General features: G+C 44.2%; 1 protein-coding gene across 1 annotated transcript in view; it reads left to right on the top strand.

The window, feature by feature from the left end:
• LOC147312152 (titin-like) overlaps nt 1–16,127 on the top strand; it is a 175,449-nt gene that overhangs the window by 113,601 nt on the left and 45,721 nt on the right. Inside the window, exons 185-209 of the mRNA XM_086267313.1 lie at nt 96–389; nt 476–3,445; nt 3,538–3,858; nt 3,999–4,283; nt 4,384–4,689; nt 4,823–4,986; nt 5,155–5,395; nt 6,489–6,764; nt 6,885–7,184; nt 7,307–7,609; nt 7,689–7,988; nt 8,117–8,404; nt 8,541–8,843; nt 9,110–9,412; nt 9,529–9,834; nt 11,991–12,278; nt 12,452–12,742; nt 12,820–13,107; nt 13,212–13,494; nt 13,609–13,916; nt 14,018–14,122; nt 14,457–14,654; nt 14,746–15,042; nt 15,133–15,720; nt 15,815–16,117. Coding sequence (XP_086123439.1) covers nt 96–389; nt 476–3,445; nt 3,538–3,858; nt 3,999–4,283; nt 4,384–4,689; nt 4,823–4,986; nt 5,155–5,395; nt 6,489–6,764; nt 6,885–7,184; nt 7,307–7,609; nt 7,689–7,988; nt 8,117–8,404; nt 8,541–8,843; nt 9,110–9,412; nt 9,529–9,834; nt 11,991–12,278; nt 12,452–12,742; nt 12,820–13,107; nt 13,212–13,494; nt 13,609–13,916; nt 14,018–14,122; nt 14,457–14,654; nt 14,746–15,042; nt 15,133–15,720; nt 15,815–16,117 — 9,909 coding nt within the window. The remainder of the gene's footprint in view (nt 1–95; nt 390–475; nt 3,446–3,537; nt 3,859–3,998; nt 4,284–4,383; nt 4,690–4,822; nt 4,987–5,154; nt 5,396–6,488; nt 6,765–6,884; nt 7,185–7,306; nt 7,610–7,688; nt 7,989–8,116; nt 8,405–8,540; nt 8,844–9,109; nt 9,413–9,528; nt 9,835–11,990; nt 12,279–12,451; nt 12,743–12,819; nt 13,108–13,211; nt 13,495–13,608; nt 13,917–14,017; nt 14,123–14,456; nt 14,655–14,745; nt 15,043–15,132; nt 15,721–15,814; nt 16,118–16,127) is intronic.

The following is a 16,127-nucleotide window of genomic DNA, read 5'->3' as shown; positions in this document are numbered from 1 at the left end:
AAACTTTAAAAGTGTAACTGTAAATTTATACATTTGAATCCCATCAATAAAAAGCATTAAAAAGCAATTCATTTCTTATTTCCTGGATACTTTAGATCCTCCTGGCCCACCCAAGAACCTGCACCATACTGATGCAGATAAGACAGAGGTTTGGTTGGCATGGGAGTGGCCTGACCGCACCGGCGGAAGTGAAATTACTGGCTTCATTGTGGAGCACCAAGAAGAGGGTCAGACTGACTGGGTCACCTTCAAGACCGTAAGCAACAATCACACCCATGTCACAGGTCTGGAGGAGGGCAAGACTTACCGCTTCAGGGTCAAAGCTCAGAACGCCATTGGCGTGAGCCGTCCCGACACCAGTGTCCCTGTCACATGTCAGGAGAAAACATGTAAGAAGCATAACTTTGCTGTATTGTAAATGCTCAACATTCTCCTGAAATAATTATAATATTTCTGCTCTGTTACTCTCTTTCAGTGCCACCTACTATTGAAGTTGATGTAAAGCTTATTGAGGGTCTCATTGTCAAAGCTGGCACCACTATTGCTCTTCCAGCCAAGATGGTGGGAATCCCTCTTCCCACTGCCAAATGGATGACTGATGGCAAAGAGATCACATCTGAGGGCCGCTATCACATTCAGTCAGCTGAATCCACAACCACCCTAAGTATCCCTGAGTGCCAGAGAGCAGACACTGGAGAGTATATACTCACTGTGTCAAATCCTGCAGGCAGCAAAACTGTTGCCCTTCATGTGACCGTCCTGGATCTTCCAGGTCCACCCATTGGACCCATTAATATTTTGGAAGTCACCCCTGATTACATGATGATCCAATGGAGAGCCCCAAAGGATGATGGTGGAACACCTATCACTAACTATGTGGTGGAAAAGAAGGATGTGAAAAAACCATGGGAGCCTTGGTCTGTGGTTAGCTCCAGTGGCACAGTGACCAGAGCCAAGGTGTCCAGACTAGAGAAAGGCCGTGAGTACATTGTCCGTGTGCGTGCGGAGAACAAGATTGGTATCGGTGCTCCACTTGAGAGTCCTCCAACTATTGCCAAACACATGTTTAACCCTCCCGGCCCACCAGGCCTACCAGAATGTTCTGATATAACAGAGAATGCTGTAACAGTGTCATGGAGCCTGCCTGACTATGATGGAGGAAGTCCTATCAGTGGTTATGTGGTTGAACGCAGAGAAATGACAGGAAAGTGGATCCGTGTCAATAAAACACCTGTTCTCGACCTCAGATATAGAGTCTCTGGCTTATTTGAAGGGAACACTTATGAGTTCAGAGTATTTGCAGAAAACATTGCTGGTATCAGTGAGCCCTCGCTTACCTCTGATCCCATCAAGGCCACCCGAGCCATCACCAAACCTGGCCCCCCTGGTAATCTTAAACTGAAAGACTGGAGTAAGTCCCATGCTGACATCTGTTGGACCAAGCCTACAAGAGATGGAGGTAGTCCCATTCTGGGGTATGTAATTGAGGCTCAGAAGTCAGGAACTGCCCAGTGGGACAGAATCAACAAAGACCTTGTCAAGATGTGTGCCTATAGAGTTCCAGGCCTCATCGAAGGACTAGAGTACAGACTCCGCATCAGAGCCACCAATAAGGTTGGAGACAGTGAACCCAAGGAGCTACCTCAGACTATCTTGGCAAAGGACATCCTGGTACCACCTGAAGTTGTTGTTGATGTGTCATGCCGTGACTCTGTGACAGTCAGAGCAGGTCAGATTATCAGTTTGATCACTAGAGTCAAAGGCAGACCCGATCCAGAGATCACTTGGACCAAGGATGCCAGAGCTTTGGCCAGGGATAAGCGCACACAGATGAACAACAACTACCCACTGTGTGAACTCATCATAAACGATGCAGTCAGATCAGACTATGGTAAATATGCTATTGTGGCTAAGAACAGCAGCGGGCAGGCACAGGCTGCCATTGTTGTCAATGTCCTAGACACACCGGGAGCTTGCCAGAATATAAAAGTGGCTTATGTGACCAAGAAATCCTGCATGGTTTCCTGGGAGAACCCTGAAGACAATGGAGGAACTGAGATCACGCAGTACATTATTGAATGTCGTCAGCCCAGCCAGCGAGGATGGACAGTGGTTTCCAATGACTGCACTAAGCGTCTGATAAAGGCTCCTCTTACAGAAAGTTGTGAATATTTCTTCCGGGTCAGCGCAGAGAACAAGATTGGCACTGGTCCACCCACTGAGACCAAGACACCTGTATTGGCAGTTGATCCCATTGAGAAACCTGGTGAACCCATTGACTTCCATATATCTGAGATAGGCAAGACCTTCTGCTTCCTGAAGTGGAAGAAGCCAGATTATGATGGTGGTAGCCGTAATCTGGGTTATCATATTGAAAAGAAACCAAAGGAGGCTGATGAGTGGGAGAGGCTTCACAAGGGTGCCATCAAGGAGACTTACTTCATGGCCGACAGATGTATCGAAAACCAGATCTACCAGTTCAGAGTTCAGACTAAGAATGAGGGCGGTGAAAGCAACTGGGTTACCACAGCTGAAGTCATGGTTAAGGAACAGTTAGTGATCCCTGAGATCAAGATTAAATTGGATGGAACCCTTATAGTGAAAGCAGGAGGCTCCATTCCTATAGAGGCAACAGTGACGGGCAAACCCCAGCCTGATATCAAATGGACCAGGGATGAAAGCACAGAGGAGATTAAGAAGGGCCCCAGGCTTCAAATCGAAAGTGGTGCAGACTTCTCTAAACTTCTGATTACTGGAGCAAGGCGCACTGACAGTGGCAAATATGCTGTTACTGCCTCCAACAATGCAGGAACATGCTCTGCTCATGCCAAGGTCATTGTACTGGATAGACCTGGCCCCATCAGGGATCTCAAGATATCCGGTATCACTAATGACAGGTGTCATCTGGCCTGGGAAATCCCAGAGGATGATGGTGGCTGTGATATCTACAACTACATAATTGAGAAATGTGAGACCAAGAGGGGAGTCTGGTCTGTTCACTCCAATGCTGTCATCACCAACAAAGCGAAGGTAACTCGTCTTATTGAGGGTAATGAGTATATGTTCAGAGTTAGAGCCGAGAATAAGATGGGCTCTGGACCAGCAGTACAGAGTGAAGCTATTGTTGCTGGAACGCAGTTCAGTGTACCTGGTGCTCCAGAAGCACCAGAGGTCATCAAGATTGCCAAGGAGGAGATGACTGTTCAGTGGTCAGAGCCAGAGAAAGATGGTGGAAAGCCAATCACAGGATATCTGTTGGAGAAGAAAGAGGAGCATGCTGTTAAGTGGTCTCCTGTCAACAAGGATCCAATTCCTGGAACTCGTTTCACAGTTACTGGACTCCTTCCACTTCATGAATACCAATACAGAGTGAAGGCGGTGAATGAAATTGGCATCAGCAACCCAAGCAAGGCTTCACGTGCAATCACTGCTAAGGATGCAGTTGGTATGTTGCTAGTAATAATGTTTACATTCTGCTTAATGTTGATAGTCTAGAAAGTCTCAATGGCTACACAAACCGTTCTTCTCTTATTACAGAGCCACCTGCACCTCCTACTAACTTGAAGGTTGTGGACAGCACCAAATCCACAGTCACCTTGGGATGGACCAAGCCGGTGTCAGATGGCGGAGCTCCCATCATTGGTTATGTTGTGGAGATGAGGGCAAAGGGATCTGTTAAGAAAGGTGAAGATGGCTGGAAGAGGTGCAACGTGGCAGCTCAGCTGATCATATGCGAGTTCACAGTCACAAGTCTGGATGAGAACCTTGTGTATGAATTCAGAGTGTCAGCTCAGAACCAGGTGGGCATGAGCCTGCCATGCAATCTGGAAGGCGCCGTGATTCCCAGGGAGATTCTAGGTGAGGACGTAATTGAATTTAATTATAATTCACGTAAAGTGTAACAGAAAATGTATTTAGACTCGAGGACAGTGAATTTACAATAAAATGTGATCTATGCTTGCTATTAAAAGATAACTCCACTGTTACTCTTCCAACAGAGACACCCGAGATAGACTTGGATGCCAACCTAAAACAGGGATTAACCGTAAGAGCCGGTTGTCCCATCAGATTATGTGCCACCATCAGAGGCAGACCACCTCCAAAGGTGATTTGGAGGAGGATGGGTATTGACAACGTGGTCAGGAAGGGTAAAGTTGACATCATTGACACCATGACCTTCCTGGTCATTCCCAACAGCACACGTGATGAATCTGGAAAATACTGCCTGACTCTGCAGAATCCTGCTGGAGAGAAAGCTGTGTTTGTCAATGTGAAGGTTCTGGGTAAGTCCTGGTCATTAAGAAATTCATGCAGCTACCATACAGTTTATTAAAAATGCTTTTATTTTGGTGAAGTTATAAAATAATCCAAATATCATAACAGACACTCCTGGACCCGTGATGAATCTGGAAGCTACAGACATCAAACAGACATCAGCAATGCTGTCTTGGAGCCCTCCAGAGAACAATGGTGGCAGTGACGTCACACATTATATTGTTGAGAAGCGTGAGATTGACCGCAAAACCTGGGCAACTGTCAAGGCCGAAGTAGCACTCGATAAGATTCCATTCAAAGTCACCAATCTGATGCCAGGAACAGAATACTACTTCAGGGTCACAGCTGTCAATGAGTATGGTTCTGGGGTTCCCAAAGTGACACCCACTTCTTACCTGGCTTCTGATCCTGTCAGTACGTATCATGTCTTAATTACATCAACACAAACAGCCCAGCCACAACTGATAGCTACCCGTTAAACACAGATATGATGTTTCATCAGTCACAGCAAACAATTGAACACAAGTGTTTTACTTTGTTTTTATAGGCAAGCCAGATCCTTGTCAGAAAATTGAAGTCCTAGAAATCACAAAGAACAGTGCTTTGGTCGGGTGGGTGAAGCCTGCAGGGGACGGTGGTGCCAAGATTGATGGTTATGTAATTGAATACATTGAGGTCAAACCTCCTCCAGAGCCACCAGCAGCTGTGGAGGTTTGTTATGTCACAAAACTAATTCTGTTCAAAAAAGCTTCAATAAACTTTGATTTCTTCTAAATGTGAAATTGTTTCATATATAGTATTTACTTTTGCTGGGGTTTTTTACACGAGCATATTCTCTCATATAGTTTTGCTACTCATTAATTATATAATTTACTGCAGGTTCCTGAAGGAGAGGAAGCTCCTCCACCACCTCCACCACCACCAGTTATAGAGGAGGAAGAGAAGCCAGAGCCTGAAAAGGAAGTGTGGAACGCTTATACTACAGTTAAAGGTTTGACAGTCAGCATCAGTGGACTGAAGGAGGGCAAGAGGTACAAGTTCAGAGTGGCTGCCAAAAACATCATGGGTCTCAGCTTGTTCACTGAAACCAGAGACCCTGTTGAGATCAAGGAACAGATGTGTAAGTTGTGTCTAATTAAACACTAGTTTTATTGATAATTTGTCACACTGTGGCCATTTGTGTTGCAATTTGCAATATTTAGAAACACTCAACCATCCTTTCACTTTTTTAACTGCTTGTTAAATTCAGGCTGAGGGGTGAGGCTCACCCTAGGACTGGTTTCTTTCATACATTTATTACTTCATGTTTCTCTAAAAGGTTCCTGAAAGGCTTCAGATGATCCACAGTGCCGCAGGGAGAGTAGTAACTAGGACTAGAGAGACCACATTTTTTTCATTCTGGCTTCTTCTCATTCTCATCCTGTTAAGTTCAGAATCAAACTTAAAATTCTGCTCCTCACCATATCACCCTATTAGAGCACTTCGCTCTCGCTCTGCAGGCCTACTTGTTGTTCCTAGAGTATTTAAAAGTAGAATGGGAGGCAGAGCCTTCAGTTTTCAGGCCCCTCTTCTGTGGAACCAGCTTCCAGTTTGGATTCAGGAGACAGACACTATCTCTACTTTCAAGATTAGGCTTCAAACTTTCCTTTTTGCTAAAGCATATAGTTAGGGCTGGACCAGGTGACCCTGAATCCTCCCTTAGTTATGCTGCAATAGACGTAGGCTGCTGGGGATTCCCATGATGCACTGGGTGTTCTTCACTCACTGTGTGTTTCTTATATTTTTACCCTCTTATATTTAATCATTTCATTTAATTTAATCATTAGTCATTTTTAAACTCTGGCTCTGTCTGCTGTCTTGCTTCACTCTGCTGTCTTCTTCCTTCCGTCATCCCAAACAGTCCTGGCTGATGGCTGCCCCTCTGTGAGCCTGGTTCTGTCAATAAGTGCTCAGTCAATCTGATTTTGGGGATTCTTTCTAATATTGTATTTTTACATTATAAAGCACCTTGAGGTGACTGTTGTTGTGATTTGAATCCACATATATGTGTGTGTGTATGTATGTATGTATGTATGTATGTATGTATGTATGTATGTATATATATATATATATATATATATATATATATATATATATATATATATATATTAGTGCTGAATTAGAAGCTGCTTTCTGCATCCCAGAGTAATGTCTTTTCACATCCTGTCCTCCAGTGGAACCAAAGATTGTCATGCCAGAGGCAGCAAGTGCTAGAGCTGGAGCCAAGCTTAGAGTGGAGGCAGTGGTTTCAGGAAAACCGACCCCAACCTGCAAGTGGCTGCGTGGCGAAAAAGCCGTGGTTCCATCTAGCTGCCTGGCTGTGCATCAGTCAGGCAACTTGTGTGTCTTGATCATCAAAGACGTATCAAGGACTGACACTGGAGAGTACAGCCTTGTGGCTGAGAACAGCACTGCAAAGGTGACCCAGACCATGAAGATTGTCATCAGAGGTCAGTGCCCCTAAATAATAATAAATTTTAAAAAAGAATTTACATATTTGACCTCAGCAACAGAAAGCATGAATGTGATGAAGAACATGATTGGTGTAACTGTAACTGTGTGTATTTCAGATATACCCGGGCCTCCTGAGGGCCCTGTAGAGATCAGCGATATTGACTCTGATGCTTGTTCCTTATCCTGGAATAAACCTCTGGAGGATGGAGGGAGCAACATCACTAACTACGTGGTGGAGAAATGTGATGTGAGTAGAGGCGACTGGGTGACTGCTCTCTCTACATGCCCAAAGACTAATTGCAGGCTGGGAAAGCTTATCCCTGGGAAGGAGTATGTGTTCCGCATCCGTGCTGAGAACCGCTTTGGCGTATCAGACCCCGTTCAATCCGACAGGATGGTTGCAAAGTTCCCCTTTGGTAGGTCTACCTAAATATGCCGCTTGGTAGAGATTAAGGTTTATGCTTAGAGTTGGTCAATTATATAATTGAAAACTGGTTTGCAGTACAGAATATAGATTAACTTTGTTTACTGTCACTAGATGTTCCAAGTGAACCCTTTAACTGCCGCATCAACAAGACCAACAAAGACTGTATGTTTGTGGCCTGGGATAAGCCAGAGAGTGACGGAGGCAGTCCCATCACGGGTTACTACATTGAGCGCAAAGAGAGGAACAGTCTGCTGTGGGTGAAGGCCAATGACACTGTTGTTCGAAGCACTGAGTACCCATGTGCTGGCCTCATCGAGGGCCTGGAATACACCTTCAGAGTATCAGCTATTAATCGCGCTGGCCAGGGCAAACCAAGCAAGAAGACTGACTTTTTCACTGCAAGAACACCCGTTGGTAAGTATAACTGGCTTCATATTAGATTAGAATAGGTCATTCATTCTATTTAAACTAATTTATCTGTTATGCACTACAGACACTCCAGGTAAACCTGAAGTCCTGGATGTAACCAAGAACTCAGTCACTCTGGTTTGGACCCGTCCTAAGAATGATGGAGGTAGCAAGATCATTGGTTACTATGTTGAGGCCCTGCGGGTACCAGGAGACACTTGGATACGCTGCAACACAAGTAGCCAGAATGTGCCTAAGGAGGAGTACACAGTTACTGGCCTGGAGAGAGACTTGCAGTACCAGTTCAGAGTTATTGCTAAAACTGCTGTCAACATGAGCAGTCCCTCAGAACCCACAGACCCTGTCCTCGTGTGTGCTGAAAATGGTTAGAAGTTTTGACAATACCATATAGCCTGATAAACTAGTCAGCCTACTATAATAGTCAGGACAACACCATCTTTCTACGACAGTTTTGAGCTAAGTGTTCATTTACCTCCTTTTCATTAAATATAGTTCCTCCAAGGGTGGAGCTCAATGCCAGGATGCAGAAGGGTTTGAAGGTGAAGGCTGGAACTACAATCCTCCTGGAGGCTGATGTGTTCGGTAAGCCCATGCCCAGAGTGACCTGGAAGAGAGGTGACGACAATCTGAAGTCAGGTGAAGGCCAGGTTATTACCCACCAAAGAAATCACTTTCAGCTGGAAATGACAGGTGTCACCAAGGAGCATACAGGAACATACACCATCTTGGCTGAGAATGCCAGTGGCTCCAAGAGTGCTGAGATCCAGGTCATTGTGCTAGGTAAGATCTTTAACTTTCTATGAGGAAAAAAAATATATGTTGAAACTAAAGATCCAAGTTGGAGTTAGAATGTTTAATATTACATTTTACATTAACTTCAACATGATTTTCACAAATAGCTGATTGGTTTTTTCAGATGTACCTGGTCCTCCTGCAAATTACAAATGTGTTGAGGTGTTTGCCACTAGCATCAAGTTGTCTTGGGAACCTCCTCTTAAGGATGGTGGTGCCCCAGTCACCAACTATATATTGGACAAGCGTGAAACCAGTAGACCTGAATGGGCTCAGGTTGCAGGTAAAATCAAGGGTGACATCCTTGAGTTCACTGTGGCAAAGTTAATTGAAGGTCATGAATACCAGTTCAGAATCCGCGCTGAGAACACGTGGGGAGTTGGAGACCCTCTTATCACCGGCCCTGTCATCGCCAAGAACCCATTCAGTGAGTCATTACTAGAATTTTGTCTGAGTTCATATATCACAGAAAGGATTTATGGTATTGGAGAATTGTAACAATCAATAATTTAAACTAGGTCTAAACCTGTGAGATAAGGAGACAAGTAGTTACATCAAACCAGCTTAACATCATTACAATATTCTGTTATCATATAGAGCTTCTTTTCATAACATTTCCATGTTGAATGGCATATATAAAATTTCCTTTAAAAAAAATACCATCTAAAGTCGTACCTTTGGTGTCACTTCCAGCTGTCCCTGGCCCCTGTGAAGCCCCAGTGATCACCAATGTCACCAAGGACCGTATGACCGTTAGCTGGAAGGAGCCTGCAGATGATGGAAAGTCCACTATCCTGGGTTACATGTTGGAAAAGAAAGAGACCAAGGAAATGAATTGGACCAAGTTAAATAGCAAGCCACTGACAGAAAGAAGTCTGGAGGTTACAGGCCTCACAGAGGGAGTCGAGTATGAGTTTAGAGTTATTGCTGTCAACGTGGCTGGGCCCAGCAAACCCAGCGAGCCTTCTTCTGGCAATGTTGCACAGAATCCTATTAGTGAGTCGTAACTTCATTAGCTCTGATAACTCTGCATAGATCTTTCTGTGTTACTTGAACTTATATGTACTTAAATGTATATATAACCTAAACTGGGTCAATCTTCTCTTTTTTAGCTCCTCCTGGACCTGTTGTGAATCCCAGTGTGACTGACACCACCCACAGCACCATCAGTCTTGCCTGGACTGCCCCCACCAACAATGGTGGAAGCCCCATTATTGGATACTTGGTGGAGTGCAAGAGGACAGACACCAAAGACTGGATCCGCTGTAATGTCCCAAGGAACCTGCAGGAGACCCACTACGTCATTCAAAACCTCATTCATAAGTCAGAATACCAGTGCCGCATCACTGCTGTCAACAAGATTGGCTTTAGTGAACCAGTTGAAGTCCCTGGGAAACATGTTGCCAAGGACATCGTTGGTATGTATTTTCAGGCTGCATATATTTTAATTCTGACAAACAGTGATTAAATGGTAAATGGCCTGTATTTGTATAGCGCTTTTCTAGTCCCTAAGGACCCCAAAGCGCTTTACACAACCAGTCATCCACCCATTCACACACTGGTGATGGCAGCTACATTGTAGCCACAGCCACCCTGGGGCGCACTGACTGACTGTCGCACTGACAGAGGCGAGGCTGCCGGACACTGGCACCACCGGGCCGTCTGACCACCACCAGTAGGCAACGGGTGAAGTGTCTTGCCCAAGGACACAACGACCGAGACTGTCCAAGCCGGGGCTCGAACCGGCAACCTTCCGATTACAAGGCGAACTCCCAACTCTTTGAGCCCCGATCGCCACGATTAAGTAGTACATCTACAAAATAATTTAAGTACAACATAAAAATAACTGCTCCTGGACAAAGGCAGATTACGCATAGTTGTGAGGATCATGACCAAGACAGATGAAAATAGAACAACCAGGATTTCAGACTTTGTGACTTCACGTTATACAGGGAGTGCAGAATTATTAGGCAAGTTGTATTTTTGAGGAATAATTTTATTATTGAACAACAACCATGTTCTCAATGAACCCAAAAAACTCATTAATATCAAAGCTGAATGTTTTTGGAAGTAGTTTTTAGTTTGTTTTTAGTTTTAGCTATTTTAGGGGGATATCTGTGTGTGCAGGTGACTATTACTGTGCATAATTATTAGGCAACTTAACAAAAAACAAATATATACCCATTTCAATTATTTATTTTTACCAGTGACACCAATATAACATCTCCACATTCACAAATATACATTTCTGACATTCAAAAACAAAACAAAAACAAATCAGCGACCAATATAGCCACCTTTCTTTGCAAGGACACTCAAAAGCCTGCCATCCATGGATTCTGTCAGTGTTTTGATCTGTTCACCATCAACATTGCGTGCAGTAGCAACCACAGCCTCCCAGACACTGTTCAGAGAGGTGTACTGTTTTCCCTCCTTGTAAATCTCACATTTGATGATGGACCACAGGTTCTCAATGGGGTTCAGATCAGGTGAACAAGGAGGCCATGTCATTAGTTTTTCTTCTTTTATACCCTTTCTTGCCAGCCACGCTGTGGAGTACTTGGACGCGTGTGATGGAGCATTGTCCTGCATGAAAATCATGTTTTTCTTGAAGGATGCAGACTTCTTCCTGTACCACTGCTTGAAGAAGGTGTCTTCCAGAAACTGGCAGTAGGACTGGGAGTTGAGCTTGACTCCATCCTCAACCCGAAAAGGCCCCACAAGCTCATCTTTGATGATACCAGCCCAAACCAGTACTCCACCTCCACCTTGCTGGCGTCTGAGTGGGACTGGAGCTCTCTGCCCTTTACCAATCCAGCCACGGGCCCATCCATCTGGCCCATCAAGACTCACTCTCATTTCATCAGTCCATAAAACCTTAGAAAAACCAGTCTTGAGATGTTTCTTGGCCCAGTCTTGACGTTTCAGCTTGTGTGTCTTGTTCAGTGGTGGTCGTCTTTCAGCCTTTCTTACCTTGGCCATGTCTCTGAGTATTGCACACCTTGTGCTTTTGGGCACTCCAGTGATGTTGCAGCTCTGAAATATGGCCAAACTGGTGGCAAGTGGCATCTTGGCAGCTGCACGCTTGACTTTTCTCAGTTCATGGGCAGTTATTTTGCGCCTTGGTTTTTCCACACGCTTCTTGCGACCCTGTTGACTATTTTGAATGAAACGCTTGATTGTTCGATGATCACGCTTCAGAAGCTTTGCAATTTTGAGACTGCTGCATCCCTGTGCAAGATATCTCACTATTTTTGACTTTTCTGAGCCTGTCAAGTCCTTCTTTTGACCCATTTTGCCAAAGGAAAGGACGTTGCCTAATAATTATGCACACCTGATATAGGGTGTTGATGTCATTAGACCACACCCCTTCTCATTACAGAGATGCACATCACCTAATATGCTTAATTGGTAGTAGGCTTTCGAGCCTATACAGCTTGGAGTAAGACAACATGCATGAAGAGGATGATGTGGACAAAATACTCATTTGCCTAATAATTCTGCACTCCCTGTATAAAGCAGACACTTTCCTTAAACATACTCATGAAATCATTCTCTCTCTGTGTTTGTACAGTTGCTCCTGAGGCAGAACTGAGTGCAAAGCTGAAGGATGGCCTGGAGCTACGTGCTGGTGCCACCATGAGACTGCATGCCACCATCAAGGGTCGTCCCACTCCCAAGATAACTTGGGCAAAGATGAACACTAACATTAAAGACCGTCAGGGCATCATCATCAAATCCACCCATGTTGACACCATGGTGATGGTGGAGAAAGTGAACAGATATGATGCTGGCAAATACATTCTGAGCTTGGACAGCTTAGCTGGCATGAAGATGTATACCATCGTTGTCAAAGTTTTTGGTCAGTACAGGAAGTTATTTCACTAAACAAATGCATTAATATTTTGCAGTGACTATAGTCAAGTCAGATTGATATTAGTCACTAATGGTTAGTCTTATTTTCTTGATTAGTTCAATTTTACAAAAAAACAAAAAACAAAAACATTAGTATGAAGTGTTGTTTTATCTTTCCAGACACTCCTGGACCACCAGTTAATCTAATGGTGAAGGACACATGTAAGGATAGTGCCTCCATCTACTGGGATGCTCCTCTGATTGACGGTGGCTTTGAAATTACCCACTACATAGTACAGAAGCGTGACACTGAGAGGAAGGCTTGGTCTACCGTTTCCACCAACTGCAATAAGACATCATTCAAGGTTCCAGACCTAGATGCTGGGCGGTCCTACTGCTTCAGAGTGGCAGCAGTTAACCAGCTGGGTACTGGAGAGTTCTGTGAGACTGATGATTCAGTCAGAGCAACAGGTGGGTTGGATCATAACAGGTTATGTACTTGGATTTTGTTTCTCCAACTGTCATACTAATTACATTTAATTTTACAGAGGAGCCTGGGCCTGTCATGGACTTCAAGACCCTGCTGGTTACCAAGGATTCTTGCACTTTAAGCTGGAAGAAACCCCTCACTGATGGTGGTAGTCGCATCATCTGTTATGTACTTGAGGTTCTCAATGGTGAGGATAAATACAAGGAGCTAATGAGGTCTAAGAATATGCAGTACAGTGCCAAGGACCTGGTGGAGGATAGAGAGTATACCTACAGAGTCAAAGCTGTGAATGACACAGGAGAGAGTGCTCCCAAGGAGCTGAAAGTGGTTGCCAAGGACCAGATCAGTAAGTATCCCCTTTTATGAAACATTCAGACAAATAACTTAATAAGTAAGCACATAAAGTCTTTAAATATGGATATATTAAGTAGTTGCTCCTTTCCTATAAAGTTCTTCCCAGTTGTGACTTGAGGGAGTTGCCCAACATGTGCTACATTGCCAAGGAAGGCAGTACCGTCCGCCTGAAGATCCCAATTATTGGCAAGCCTACACCCAAGGTAACCTGGAAGAAGGGAGATGATGAAGACCTGACAGACACTGGCCGAGTGTGTGCAGAGTCCTCAGCAGTTAACACCACCCTCCTCATCAGGGACTGCCAAAGGACTGATGCTTCCAAATACACCATCACGCTGAGAAACAGTGCTGGAAGCAAAGAGTCCACCATCTTTGTCAGGTAAGGATCATGTAATGGCATTTAAAAGGTATTTTCCTCAAAATGAATTTCACCATATCCATACAACAGTGTCTACACATAAAAAATGTCAAAATTATCCTTTTTCCTTATTAGGGTGGTGGGTAAACCTGGCATTCCTGGAGGACCAGTAAAGTTCAAAGATGTTGCTGCTGATGGTGCCACACTAAAGTGGGGTCCTCCCAAGGATGATGGTGGCTCTGAAATTACCAACTATATCCTGGAAAAGAGGGACTCCATCACAAACATGTGGGTGACTGTGTCCTCTGTTGTGGAGACCAACACCATGAGAGTAACTGGTCTTCATGAGGGCACAGAATACATCTTCAGAGTATGTGCCGAGAACAAGTATGGGGTCGGCGAAGGACTCAAATCTGAGCCGATTGTAGCCAAACATCCATTCAGTAAGTACTGTATACTATTTCAAAGGCTGAATTGTGTTGTTATTCAATATTTATTTGTCTTTTTGGACTGCTAATCACTCTTCATCACTATTTTTGTACAGATGTTCCTGATGCTCCTGCTCCTCCTCAGATTATGAGCATGCGCCATGATTCAGCTTATCTTGCCTGGACTGATCCAAGGAAGACTGGAGGATCTCCTATTACAGGTATGGTCTGCTTTAACATTTCACCAACCTCCTCTCTGGCTCAATTCCACAGCATGTCTTTTGCCCTGTCTTCTTTTCCTAACACAAAACCGGTTGCAGATGGCCGCTCCTCCCTGAGCATGATTCCCCTGAAAGGGGATCGTCTGATTGTCGAGGTTTCTCTGTATAACTGTAGGGTCTTTACGTGCCTTCAGATGACTGTTGTTGTTATTTTGGGTTACATAAATAAAACTGAATTTAATTGAACTATCAACAACTATGTTATTCTGTCCCGATATTCTTGATACAATTTATATGTCAACTTTGGTTTATTTTGCTTTGGTAATATGTGCAGGCTATCATGTTGAGTTCAAGGAGAGAAACAGTATGTTGTGGAAGAGGGCAAGCCCAGCTGCCTTGAAGATGAGAGAACATAAAGTCACTGGGCTGACTGAAGGTCTGGAGTATGAGTTCAGAGTGATGGCAATTAATTTGGCTGGAATTGGTAGACCAAGTGCCCCCACTGATCCACAGGTGGCCCTGAACCCCGTTGGTAAGTAAAAGAAAAAATTACAAACATCTTTACAAAAATGATTTTCAAATATAAAACAATACATTCATTATTGTCATATCTATACCGCTAGATGCACCTGGTAAACCAGATGTGATCAGCATTACAAGGAGCACTGTGACCCTCCAGTGGACTGAACCTCAGTTTGACGGTGGCCACCGACTGACGGGCTACATTATTGAGAAAAGAGACCTGCCTTCTAAAATCTGGGTAAAGGCAAACAATGTGAATGTTGTGGAACCTGCATTCACTGTCACTAAATTGCAAGAGGGCTGCAAATACGAGTTCAGAATTCGGGCAAAGAATGCTGCGGGCGCTCTCAGTCCACCCTCTGAGCAGACAGATACCATTATCTGCACAGATGAATATGGTAAGATGAGATATAAATCTATATTAAAACCATTCTGAATGTTTTCAGGCAGCATGATAAAAATAAAAATTTCCATTTGTCCTCCATCAGCTGCGCCAACCATTATAATTGATGCTCAGGTGATGGAAGGCTTGACTGTCCGAGCTGGCGATACTATCGTCATCACTGCCACAAGCATTTTAGGGAAACCTGCACCAACCTCCTGCTGGTCAAAGGGAGGAAAGTACTTTAAACCCTCAGATCTTGTTCAAATTGAGACCACTGCCACATCCTCCACTTTGTCGGTCAAATATGCTAGCAGGAAGGACTCTGGAGACTACATAATCACTGCCAGTAATCCCTTTGGTGTAAAGGAGGAAACTGTGAAGGTCAAAGTTCTGGATGTTCCTGGTGCTCCTGGACCCATTGAGTGCAGTGGTGTATCCTCAGAAAAAGTGACTCTTACATGGACAGCTCCTACTGAAGACGGAGGCTCTCCTATCAAGTATTACACCCTGGAGAAGAGGGAGACCAGCCGTTTGCTCTGGACTATCCTAGAAGATAACATTATTGATTGTCACTATGTGGCCAACAAACTCATCCAGGGCAATGAATACTTCTTCAGAGTCTCTGCTGTTAACCAGTATGGTGCCAGTGAGCCATCACACTCTGAGGCAGTTAAAATGGTAGATAGATTTGGTATGTATCATTTATTTTTGTTCTACAGTATATCTGGAAGAAGAATGCTAAATATTTGGATTCATCAATATATTTCTTTTATGGATCCACATAGGTCCACCTGGTCCACCTTCCAAACCAGAGGTTGAAAAAGTCGATGGACATTCAGCCACTGTGACCTGGAGAAGACCAACTGAAGATGGAGGAAGCGACATCATAGGTTATTGTGTTGAAAAGAAAGAGAAAAAAGGCATGAGATGGGTCAGAGCATCCAAGAAATCCATCACTGAACTCAGCTTTGAAGTCACAGGTCTCACTGAGGATGTGGAGTACGAGTTTCGTGTTCTTGCTGAGAACAGAGCTGGGTTTGGTGAGCCAAGTGAACCATCGATGGTTGTCAGGACAATAGTTGTTGCCTGTAAGTAAAT

Source organism: Aulonocara sp. 'chitande type north' Nkhata Bay, linkage group LG16 (assembly GCF_057382095.1).
Source record: "Aulonocara sp. 'chitande type north' Nkhata Bay isolate Kocher_YH1m ecotype deep benthic linkage group LG16, A_spYH_male_GT1.1, whole genome shotgun sequence".
In the NCBI taxonomy this organism is placed as follows: Eukaryota; Metazoa; Chordata; class Actinopteri; order Cichliformes; family Cichlidae; genus Aulonocara; species Aulonocara sp. 'chitande type north' Nkhata Bay.
The sequence above is the reverse complement of the archived record's forward strand: the minus strand, read 5'-3'. Positions and strand labels throughout refer to the sequence as shown.